General features: G+C 39.3%; 1 protein-coding gene across 1 annotated transcript in view; it reads left to right on the top strand.

Moving 5' to 3' along the window:
* Positions 1–12500, top strand: part of LOC129096426 (hexokinase-1-like) — a 24640-nt gene that overhangs the window by 10865 nt on the left and 1275 nt on the right. The window contains exons 4-17 of the mRNA XM_054605202.1: positions 1991–2110; positions 2428–2523; positions 3154–3253; positions 3498–3681; positions 4354–4509; positions 4606–4839; positions 5906–6210; positions 6430–6578; positions 6752–6871; positions 7527–7622; positions 9065–9164; positions 9905–10088; positions 10212–10367; positions 11954–12187. Of these exons, the coding sequence (XP_054461177.1) occupies positions 1991–2110; positions 2428–2523; positions 3154–3253; positions 3498–3681; positions 4354–4509; positions 4606–4839; positions 5906–6210; positions 6430–6578; positions 6752–6871; positions 7527–7622; positions 9065–9164; positions 9905–10088; positions 10212–10367; positions 11954–12187 (2234 nt within the window). The remainder of the gene's footprint in view (positions 1–1990; positions 2111–2427; positions 2524–3153; positions 3254–3497; positions 3682–4353; positions 4510–4605; positions 4840–5905; positions 6211–6429; positions 6579–6751; positions 6872–7526; positions 7623–9064; positions 9165–9904; positions 10089–10211; positions 10368–11953; positions 12188–12500) is intronic.

The raw sequence follows: 12500 nt of genomic DNA, 5'->3' as shown, positions 1-12500 counted from the left end.
AAAAGCTAACTTAGTTTGATTGTATTTTTTAAATTGACTTATACTTCGATGATTTAGATTTCACACATCAGGTGATTGACACTTGGTTATTTCTTAAACATATTTCACATTTAACAAAAACAGGATAAAAAATATCTAATCTATTTATCTAAACAGTCCACATGCAGTAATCCTCATCATCAACAAAAACTAAGCAGACACCAGCTCAACTGTTTCCAGTGAAAACACTCAGTGTTTGTGTCTGTCCTCAGTGGAACCAGAGGTCAGGTCGAGGATCAATAAGTGTAAAATGACCCCCTCAGTAACGCCCAGAGTCACCACAGAGCCGCCAGGACCGACGCTGACCTTCAGTTAACTCGAGGGGAACAGCTGGCGCTCGTGTTGTAACATGATAATCAAAACATGAGAGACCGTCTGAGGCCGTGTGATTGGTCCAGACCGTGACTCACACAGACAGATGCTGTTTAATGAAACGTCCAGGAGACAGCTGCCCAAAAATGTAACGTTCTGTATGAACAGGTTTGTTAACAATGAGCCCTAACCTTAACCCTGTTTCATGGAGAGTGATCTTTTCTACAAAATAACTTTGATATTGCTGCTAAAGGACAGTAATCCAACTATCCTCATACAAAACGTTATGCCTCATTTTTCAAGCATTTTCCTACAAACGCCAGCAACACCTGTCAATTTCCGCTTGTCTTTTCAATATAAACTTCCGTCTTCACAGGAAACAACTCAGTTAAGTTTAGGCAACAAAACTACTGAGTTATGTTTAGGAAAAAAAACCGTTACTGAAGTACGTATATGTTACGTGACAAAAACATAAAAATTGACTTCTTGTCTCAAAGTCAAAGTTGTGTCAAACATTATTGTGTATTTTGTTGAAAAATCTGACAAATTACTAGGTTCACAGTGTGCAATGTTTTTGTGAAATTGGCAAGTTTCTGTGAAATGAAAAAGGCAACTAGGCTACCGATTTTATTTGTGTAACAGGCAGCATTTCTATTTTTTTTGTGTAACTTGAACTTGTTGTTCTTGAAGACACTGAGAATTCAGAAGTACTGAAACTTTTTGTGTTTCTTTGTTCAAGTTTACCATTAATAAATGTTACCCTTCGTCTTAGGTTAGCCTTTATTCGTTAACATTATTGCAATCAGTTGATATATCTTTTTCAAATATAAAAACTCCATAATCTTAAACACTTGGGAGATACCAAAAGATTCACACTCCTAATTATAGTGTAAATATAAGTGATGAATATAGTGCTGTGAGGTCTTTCTGGCCTCCTAAAATGTGACACCATATATATTCAGTTGTCAGTTTATTCGTTGCATATAGCTAAAAATAATTATATAATTTCATACACCAGTCCTGCAAATAAATCCTACTTTTACAAAGTTTGTAATGTTAACTTTTTGTTTAAACTATTTCAGAGAGATTTTGGTTACCGCCATTCATAGTTTTTTTTATATTACTGCGTTTTTCTATATTGGAGAGGTTATTCCAATATTTTGTTTACCCTGGTTCATATAAATGGGATACACAGAATATTAAAAACATCTCTCGCTGTAATTTGATATAATTCAACAGCATTCAAAAGTCTCCAAATTATCTTAAAGTCAAACCCACACCTCTTTAAACAGTTTAAATGAAAAACTGTGATGGGACTGAGATGAATAACAATATAAGAAATAAGTACATAAACATACCTATGTGACATAAATATTTTTTAAGTGATTTATATTTACTTATATTTGCACTTTTTATTGAAATACTAGATTTGTTTCCCTTGTCGATACTCTTAATTTGAAACTCGAAGCAATCTGAGGAGAGAAAATCACTCTTGTTAAACTGCTAACAGCTCAGACCGTTATGAGAAAATAGTTCATTAACTTTTGATTATAAGTGTAAAATGTCAATTAAATATGTTAGTCAAAGGTTGTGGTTTGTTATCTTCTGTGGTTTTAAAAAGTTTGTTTTCTGTCTGCAGCTCTTTGCCCATGTAGCAGATTGCCTGGGCGACTTCATGGAGAGGCAAAAAATCAAGGACAAAAAGCTTCCAGTGGGATTTACGTTCTCCTTCCCCTGCAACCAAACCAAACTGGATGAGGTGAACAAACACGTTGTATAGTTAAACACGTTAAAGGGATTATTTTCAATATTTTGATGAGTTCCAAGATGCATTTTCTATGATCTTTTCGAGAGGAAGAGGAAAAAAAAGGAGCGCATTTTGGGATATTTTAGCTTTTCCCCAGGAAAACTGAATTTTATTGTAATTGTGCTCTAAAATGTTTAGGAAGAAGTCTTAAGAGATGTGTTGTTGGAGAGGGAATCCGTGATTTGAATAGTAATGGACGAGACATTCTGGACTTGCCAAGCCCGTCTGACTGTAACATAAAGTTTGTCCTTGTTCTTGTTTTTTTATAGGCGGTCTTGGTGACATGGACAAAGAAGTTTAAGGCCAGTGGTGTTGAAGGCATGGACGTTGTGAGTCTTCTGAACAAGGCCATCAAGAAACGAGGGGTGAGTTCTTTTTTCTTCTTTTAATTAAACAATTTGCATATATGCCATGGTGTATAAGGGCCATTAAGGTTTAAAAAAAAGAGAGACAGGGGAGGGTTGTCATATTCTGAGGAAGAGAATAAAGTGGTAAATTTAAGATAAATATTTTTTAGTTTCTTCTCAATAGGCCCAATTCACAGCAATCTCTTCAAAATCTGGATGTCTATGATAATATGCTGTTCCTGGGCTAAAATCTCGAGGATTTCTTTATTTCTAAATTTTTCAGTTTTCTTGCACATTTACCACTTTAATCTCATAGAATATCTAAGAATAGATGTTATTTCCTCGTAAATTTAATACTTTAATATCAGAGAATATCTAAGTTTTTTCACTATATAATCTTATTTTAAGCTACAATGACCCTAAGACACCGTCATAGTTGTGGTATTCATATATGGTTTTATTACTTCGGTTTTAAATGTTTGATCCCCAACCATAGGGACTATTTTACAAGTCAAAATGCAATACGTCTTTAAAGAGAAAATGATGTCCCAGAATTGATGGTGTACCTTTTAAAATGGCTGGTCAGTCCAAACTTAATGATGACTCATTTTTTACTTTGTCTTGAGTTAAACATAATTTATTTTTCAGGACTACGAGGCGGACATCATGGCGGTGGTGAATGACACAGTCGGCACCATGATGACCTGTGGATTTGACGATCAGCGCTGTGAAGTGGGCATCATCATAGGTAAAGACACAGAGTTACTTTAATGGGATCCTGAGAGAGCAAATAATAAAAGGACCGATGCCGAGGGCAGTCTGTTTTTATCTGTTTTTAAAAAGCTGAAAAAGCACCTTTCGGTACCATAAGCACTGTTCTACATGTGGGGGCGCCAAAGGTATCATAACCAGAACCCTGCCATCATTAGGACAAGGCACTACCGAGCTCAACAAACACAACAAGTATGTCATGCAGCTCTGCATCCTTTCAGGAACGGGAACGAACGCCTGCTACATGGAAGAATTGCGTCACATCGACCAGGTGGAAGGAGACGAAGGCCGGATGTGCATCAACACGGAGTGGGGGGCCTTCGGGGATGACGGGTCCCTGGAGGACATCCGCACAGAGTTTGACCGCGAGATCGACAGGGGTTCCATCAACCCAGGAAAGCAGCTGTAAGACTGTTTTCCTTCAAAAGCTTTATTTATTCACCAAATAAGACAAGGATAAGTCTTTATGAAAAATGCCTTGCTTGAAAAAACCTGTGCGAAATGGCACCTTCAGACATTTAAAAACCCATATTTTTCCAAGTTGTGTCAGGAATCCAGCCCAACATAGAATATTCCTCAAACTATAAAATATATAGTACATGCTTTGCAAAATAAGGATGAAAAGACACCTGAAATTATGTAATTTTAGCATGCAACAAAAAGTGTTGTCCATTGTTGCAGAGTAACAAAGCACTGATGGTGCAGTGGAACAACTTTATGTGGCTCACATGCTTTTGTGAGACATTTCATATGTACATTTAAATGTGTAGAGTTAACATGCAGGTCATGTTCTTAATAATGTAGCTGCATTAATAAACTTAATCTTTTACAGAGAAGCAGAATGCTTGATTTCCTGGGATTCTGATCCCACTTTGTCCTGTGTTATTGTGTGCACTTTTTTCAAGAAAAGATCTGTTTTTGTTTCCTAAAGTGCAAATAAAAGATTCTTGAAATAGAGAAAGATGTTACAAGTCTTCTGAAAACTGTATCCTGCGTAGAAACAGCAGCATGTCAACTCTGCTGTGGGTCTTTGGAGACACGAAGGAATGACTAACTTCTGTGTTCCTCTCCGCCCAGGTTTGAAAAGATGGCCAGTGGGATGTACATGGGGGAGCTGGTTCGACTCATCCTGGTCAAGATGGCCAAAGAGGGGCTGCTATTTGAGGGACGGATAACCCCCGAGCTCCTGACCAAAGGAAAGATCGAGACTAAACACGTCTCCGCCATTGAAAAGTGAGCAATGCACAAGAAAAAGAAAAATGGTGTTTGCAGAAAGTTTCCATAGATCTGGATGAGATCTTAAACAACATGAAATACTTGTTATCTTAGGAGCAAAGAAGGACTGAAGAAGTGTATGGAAACCCTGACGAGGCTCGGGGTGGAGCCCTCCGATGAAGACTGTCTGGCGGTGCAGCACGTGTGCACCATCGTATCCTTCCGCTCGGCCAATCTGATTGCTTCGACCCTGGGAGGAATCCTCGCTCGGCTCAAGGAGAACAAAGGAGTCGGACGCCTGCGAACCACGGTGGGCATCGACGGGTCCCTCTACAAGATGCACCCTCAGTGAGTATAAGAGAGGAGCGAGTAACGTGGAACTGTGATCTTTCATTCATCTACATTAGCCGACATGTTTGCCCTAAATATTCCACCTCACAAAAAAAAATGAGACAAGGGTTAGGGGTGAAGACGAGGCGGTGAAGATCCTCTGAGGAATAAAGAGGATGCACACCAGGCATCATTTCACTGGTGGGAAGATTTCCCATAAATCAGTCTTGTAAAATAAACAAACACAAAGAAAAACTCCCACACATATCCAAATCACTTCTGTTTTTTTGGTCGTAGGGTAGGATGATAATTCAACATTATTGTGTGTTTCAGCTATAATTGTGATATTTTTGTTTAAGTTAAATATACAAAAGTATAGAAGAAACATTGAAATACAGTTAATAGCTTTTGGATCAGTCTGATTATTTCAGCATTCCCATGTTATAATAAATATCTTGATTAAAAAGATATCTAGAGTAATGTTGTGATAATTGACAATTTTACCCTGCCCTATTTATTCATGTGTCATTACACAATATAGTTATGATGATAATTATGATAAAAGTAGTAAAATTTGTTATAAGGATAATAAAATAATAATAATGGTAATAATAGTTATTATATTAATTAAAATAATAATAATAATGGAAATTACAATAACAATTATTATAATGATTGTGTTATTATATTATTATTAATAATATAATAAATGATTGTATTGTTATTATATTATTAATAATAATAACAACAACAATAATAATAATGATACAAGTTATTATAATTATAATACTGATGATGGCAATAACAATAATAAGGATAAAAACAACAATAATAATATTATAATGGTTATAACCATAATAACAATAATACTTATGACTTTTAAGTAAATAAGCTGTACTGTGCAATAATATGAAATAGCTTTAAGTTCACAGTGACGTTATGTATGTGTGAACCACCTTAGACCATCTCAAATACTGGGCCTTCCCCTCCGTCTACATGATGAGCAAAGGAATAACATTTTGTATTCTGCTGTAAACCGATCGATCTCTATGTGACTGGGATATATCTTCTCCTCTCTGAACAGATACGCCCGCCGTCTGCACAAGACGGTGCGCCGCCTGGTCCCGGACTCAGACGTCCGCTTCCTGCTGTCCGAGAGTGGGAGTGCGAAAGGCGCCGCCATGGTGACGGCCGTGGCCTACCGTTTGACGGAGCAGGCTCGCCAGATTCAGCAGACTATGGCGGAGTTCCGGCTGAGCAAAGCGCAGCTGTTGGAAGTGAAGAAGCGCATGAGGGTGGAGATCGAAAGAGGCCTCAAGAAGAACACCCACCAGGAAGCCACGGTCAAAATGCTGCCTACTTTTGTCAGAACAACACCGGATGGAACAGGTGACCAAAAATATAATGATGAGCAGAGAGGTGGGAGGGAAGGACCGTGTAGTAGAGTTTATTCAACTTATATCTTCCAATCTTCAAGTCAAAGTAGTCTACTCTGATTCATAGTTTTATATAATTAAAATCAATACAATTAAGAAAACGTATTCAGTGTCGACAGGTTATGTTCCTTTGGTTCCAACCCTAAAAAAAAACGTATTTCTTATGAAACAGAGAACGGAGATTTCCTCGCTCTGGACCTCGGAGGGACAAACTTCCGCGTGCTTCTGGTAAAGATCCGAGGCGGCAAGAAGCGATCAGTGGAGATGCACAACAAAATCTACGCCATTCCCATAGAAGTCATGCAGGGCACAGGAGAAGAGGTAATGGCTTCTTTGTTGCCCGTGACGATTTCATTCTAATATTTGTCATTTCTTTCCTGCAAAAGTCTTTTTCTGCATAGACATAGATGCTCCTGTACTTACTCTAGATATATTACCCTTCATTCATACATCTCCCAGTGTACAAACCACTAACAGCACGTCTCTCTCTCCAGCTCTTTGACCACATTGTGCACTGCATCTCCGACTTCCTGGACTACATGGGCATGAAAAGCGCTCGCCTGCCGCTGGGTTTCACCTTCTCCTTCCCCTGCCATCAGACCAGCCTGGACGCAGTATGTTCTCCAACAGTTATCTCAGAAATAGCACCCATTATTTGTAGAATAGGAAGGAGAAAGAACCAGACTTGGGTCTCTTTCATGTAATAGAGGTGGAGCTATGTAGAAATATCAATGCAAAGGGTGGCAAGAAGTTGAAGGAATTGACCCTTTGCTTAGCCCCGCCCCCTGCTGCTACTCTGTCAAGCCGTCAGAGCCGTCGTTACCATGGAGCCCACACTGTCACAAACTACACTCCCTGCATAAATATTATCTAATGTTTGGAAAAGAAGAGAGAAGCAGACAGAAGGGTCTACAATATGAGTTTTTAAGGATATATATCCACGATGTCAAACCGATTCAGCAGTGAAAACGGGTTAAAAAGATGAAGATAGAAGCTAAAGTGTAAAAGTGAAACAACACATCAGCTCGAGATCGAGACAGAAGACAATGAAATTAAGGAACAACACTGTTCGTCTTCATTCACTGGTACAATTAGGGATGACCCCTGAATTTTGGTTCGAAACAGGAATCTGTTCATGGTTTTCAAGAGTTGACCTTTTAGTCAGAAGGCTTCTCCAACCTCTTACCTTTTGTATTTTTCTTAGATTGCTGTACTATCCAAACAGTATTTGTTAGATATTTCCCAGTAAGTGTTGTACGTGCTCTGCAGGGTATCCTCGTAACCTGGACCAAAGGATTCAAGGCCACAGACTGTGAGGGCGAAAACGTGGTGGAGCTTCTTCGGGAAGCGATCAAGAGGAAAGAGGTAATGGCAAACAGGAAGTACAGCCCATCAGCATGCAACATAGACATCCAACGCCACAGTTTTTCTATTGCTTTTAACGTATTTTAATGTAAAAAAATCTTACTTTTGAGAGAGAAAATTAGGAAATAGGAGTAAAGTAAAAAAGTAAGGTAAAAACTTTAGCTTTACAGTAATTGAGCATTGCAAAAAATATTACAAGTTTGGGTAATACTTACTTGTATTCAAATTCCACATTTATCACCATGTACACCCTTTAGTATCAATACCTGCCAGCTTAAATTAACTCCTGACTGCTGCTTTGCTGACGCACCGATGCAGTTTTCGTTTTAATGTGTTGTCGAGAACTTTATGACTTCAAATACAAATTCTTTGGGACCAGTGCACCTTGAATACTTTGTTCTCTTTGTAGCTCACTGTTGTCTCATGCTGCTTTAAAAGCCTACACATAAAAAAAGGGTCTGTCTGGCTTTTAACGAACCCCTGTAGCAATGATTTTAAATGGGATTAAGTGATCTCAGATATAAAGTCCTTTGGCATGACGTGTTTGGTTTATCTGCACACTGTATGTTCCTACGGGACAGAACAACTCTTTTGTTGTTTTGCTAAATGAAAATGGTTTCCTGTGTTGGAACACTGCAGGACAAAAAGGAAACCTCTAAAGGACCACTTGAAATTGAATGGGTAAAGTCGGAAATACTACCTACATTGTTCTAGTAGATCACCTGGATAGATGCTTATCCTGGCATACCGACACCTTTGGACTGAATTTAATAAGGTTCAGCATAAAGACACTTAACCCCACCTACTACCGTGTGAACCTACAGATTAAAAGCACCTATTATGGTCAAGCATACACACTACAGCGGGCTAGTCATTCATTATAAATAAACATGATTAAGTTCTGATTATTACATCAGTTTTGTACTAAAAAAAAAGTTTGGCTTTTTCATCATATCTTTTGAGTTTTTTTATATCGATTTCACCCCTTTTAGATGGAGAATCCAGTAAGTATTAAGTGACAGTTAATCATTAACTGAGAGGTAAATCAGAGCGGGACTGGAGCAGTGTGTGGTTATTGTTGTAATAAGCATGTCATAACACCTGGAAAAACCAACTTTCAGATACTGGGGAGGAATTGTGCAGTGTGGGGGTCTTTATTTATGACAAAAATGATCCTTTAGATTCTGTGTGTTCGGCAAAGCTGCTGATGTTTTGCAGCTTTCTGAAACAGCTTGTTGTATTTTTTTTTAACTGTGCAGCTTGTTTAGGAATGTGAGTGAACTGCATTGTGATCAGTGTGGTGTCTGGAAACTTGCCAGGATTATAACACAAAGCATACATCTTGAACTGTGAGATTTGTGTAATGAATTGACAGCATAAGATAAGTATTTTCCTCTTACGTCTACCTGTGATTTAATTTTCTCTGTGTTTTTTTCTCACAGGAGTTTGAGCTGGATGTGGTTGCCATAGTGAACGACACAGTGGGGACGATGATGACCTGTGCATATGAGGAACCCAACTGTGAGGTCGGGCTGATCGCAGGTGAGTTAAAAACAGAACCAGAAAGAAAAGGAACATTTTAATACAAAAATGTCTATATAGTTGTATTTTTAAAAGTGTGGTTATATGAGGTACTTATTCATAAGATAAGATAATCCTTTATTAGTCCCGCAGCGGGGAAATTTGCAGGAGTCCTAGTCAGTGTATTACTACAGTAGATGGAGTTTGGAGAAAAAGACAGGAGAACCAGAACAGGAGTAAAGCAATGTCCTGCTGTGGACGTATTTATGACACCTAAAATAATCCAAAACAGTTTAAGAGAACGCTATATGTAGAATATTTCCACCCCTTTACCTTGCTGTCAATCAGCCCTTTCTGACGGAGAATTGGAGCCGTTATATATGCTCTGAATCTCTTAATAAAAACAATATTTTGATGGAGGCAACGGTAGACCTGCAACTCCTGTGTTCTGCAAGGTAAAAATGGCTTCGGTTCCCCGTCAGAACGGGCTGTCTGACAGCAAGTTAAAGAGGTGAAAATATTCTAAATATAGCTTTCAATTAAAATTATATTGATTATTTTAGATGTCTAAAATACGTCCACAGCCGTACATTACTTTATTCTCGTGCTGGTAGATGTTTGTCATATGTATCAAACTGTTTTCATATTGATCTGCAACACCAAATTACAGCTAGAAACGTCTTAGATTTGTGCATTTAAAAACAAAGTCTGAGGCAGCGTTCAGGGTTTTTTGAGGTTGACGGGCTGTGTGTCCTCTTCAGGGACCGGCAGCAACGCCTGCTACATGGAGGAGGCGAAGAACATCGAGATAGTGGAGGGAAGCGAGGGACGCATGTGTGTCAACATGGAGTGGGGAGCGTTCGGAGACAACGGCTGCCTGGACGACATCAGGACGAAGTACGACCAGGCCGTGGACGAGAACTCGCTCAACGAAGGCAAACAAAGGTGAAGACACCTCCAGTATCAAACTATAGCTTTGTTGAAAATATAAAAAAACAAAAAAACAGAAGATTGTGTTTCTTGAAACTTCCTGCTGACTAAGATTTTTCTCTTTTCTATGCGTGTCAGATATGAGAAGATGTGCAGCGGTATGTACCTCGGAGAGATCGTCAGGCAGATCTTGATTGATATGACCAGGCGCGGCTTCCTCTTCCGGGGACAAATCTCCGAGACGTTGAAGACCAGGGGCATCTTCGAGACGAAGTTCCTGTCACAGATAGAGAGGTGAGTGAATCACTGCAGGTGGTGCATCAGTGCTGCTGCAGTGGCTTTCTGACTTCCGTGAGAGTTTGAGGGCTGCCCCTTGGGCAAATCGTCAAGTGTTTGAGTCTCTCTCGCAGACATTTTTAGCCCTTTGTAAACACTTTCTGTAAGTGCTCATTTCTGCAGACATTGTCTGAGGGAATTACCCACAATTCATAGCGTTGCAACGTTAAACACGGGGTAACCAGTCTGGGGAAAAAAAGGCAAACAAAACAAACTTACACAGAAACATGAAGGATAAAGAGGGCAAATATTAATTCAGAGGAATGCAAACGTAGACTATAACAGTTTTTTTGTTATTGAAGCTGTTTTAACAAAAACAAGTAAATAGATTATTTGACAATTACATCTCATCTCATAAAGGCAAGAGCCTGGAAGACTTTGAAATCAGGGAGTAAAACATATTAGATTTACCCACAAATGAACATAAAATGTTATGATGTTACCATGGTAACGTGATACGTCGCATCAAAGTGCTGTCCCATTCCTATTTACACTATTTTTAAGCCCTCACAGCCTCTCACACTCAACCATTTAGCAGGTGACGTCTATCGAGTCTGAGGGTTCAGGGTTTAACGCTTTAGGGGGGGACAGTGGTATTAGGCCTATTGTGTCTATTACAAACTATTGTCAAATTTTAAGGTAAAATCAACCCTTAAAAATATCATTTGGGGGACATTTGGTGGTATTTTTTTCTTATTTCAGCAGATAAACAACTTATTTTTGTTACAAACTACTTTTTATCAGATTTTAATGCAACAGAATGAAGTTTCATGTCAGAAAACAGTATGCTGTGGTCTCCTGTTTGCATTAAAGGGGACATATCATGTATGTTTGTGTACATACATTATGGTCTCTGGAGTTCCTACTACCTCACAAACTGTGAAATAAGATAAGATAATTTTTTTGTGGGCTGTCTAGATCAGAAAACAGGGGCTCTTAAAGAGACAGGCACTAAAACTGAGGGTTTTCCCTACAAGCCATTTGCATGAATTCCCATTCAATATTAAAATCAGGTTTGCAGAGAGACAGGATAAAGTATGTGATACTTTACAGAGAATAGCACTACTGCTTTCATTTCTGTCATTGAGGTGTTTTTTTTTTATAACAATCTGCACTAACAACTGTATAACCCCACAACTTAAATACTGAGACATGGAGTTCACGATGATGGATTTACATTTATCAAACAGGTGTGTGTTGATCTTCACACTGTAGTAAAATGAATGGAAACTGGTTGAAAAAAACAATAAAAAAACATGAAACTCCAGAATTAGTACTGTAAAACATCTGATATGTACTCGTTTATATAAAGTCTATGGCAAAAATCTACAATTACATTGAGAGAATAAGCACATAAAAGCAGCAGAAAAGTAGCATTTGTGGAAAATAAAACACCCAGGTACGAGAGTAGGAGGGGGGGTGCAATGTGACCACTTGAGTTTACACAGTGTTTAAGCCTACCTTAGCCTCTGGGAACAGCTGTGAGGTATCCGGTGACTCTCCTGCTGTTGGCTGACCTCTGACACCTTCTCCCCCCCCCACAGCGATCGTCTGGCGCTGCTGCAGGTCAGGGCGATCCTGCAGCAGCTGGGGCTCGACAGCACCTGTGACGACAGTATCATCGTCAAGGAGGTGTGCGGCACGGTGTCCCGCCGCGCCGCTCAGATCTGTGGAGCCGGGATGGCTGCTGTGGTGGACAAGATCCGTGAGAACAGGGGACTGGACCACCTGGACATCACCGTGGGCGTGGACGGCACGCTCTACAAGCTGCACCCACAGTAAGACACGGGACGAGGACATAATGGAGGGCGTGTTAGAGAAGGGGGGGGAGAAGGGGTTCATTCATTCTTAAACACTACAGTTCATATTGAATTTCATCATGATGCAAAGGTTGTGTCTTTTCTTTTGATTTTCTTGTATCAATCATTCATGAAGCGTGGACGGCACCTGCTTCACTCACTTTTGTTTTTCACACTAAAAACATTGTCAGCCCTCACCAAACAATCTGAAAACGAGAGCTGAAGCAATGAGGAAATGGATTGCTTTCAGATTGCTTTCAGATTGCTTTGTTGTTGTACTAGAAGGCATTTA

Source organism: Anoplopoma fimbria, chromosome 9, assembly GCF_027596085.1.
Source record: "Anoplopoma fimbria isolate UVic2021 breed Golden Eagle Sablefish chromosome 9, Afim_UVic_2022, whole genome shotgun sequence".
Taxonomy (NCBI): domain Eukaryota; kingdom Metazoa; phylum Chordata; class Actinopteri; order Perciformes; family Anoplopomatidae; genus Anoplopoma; species Anoplopoma fimbria.
This window is presented reverse-complemented; position numbering and strand designations above follow the sequence as displayed.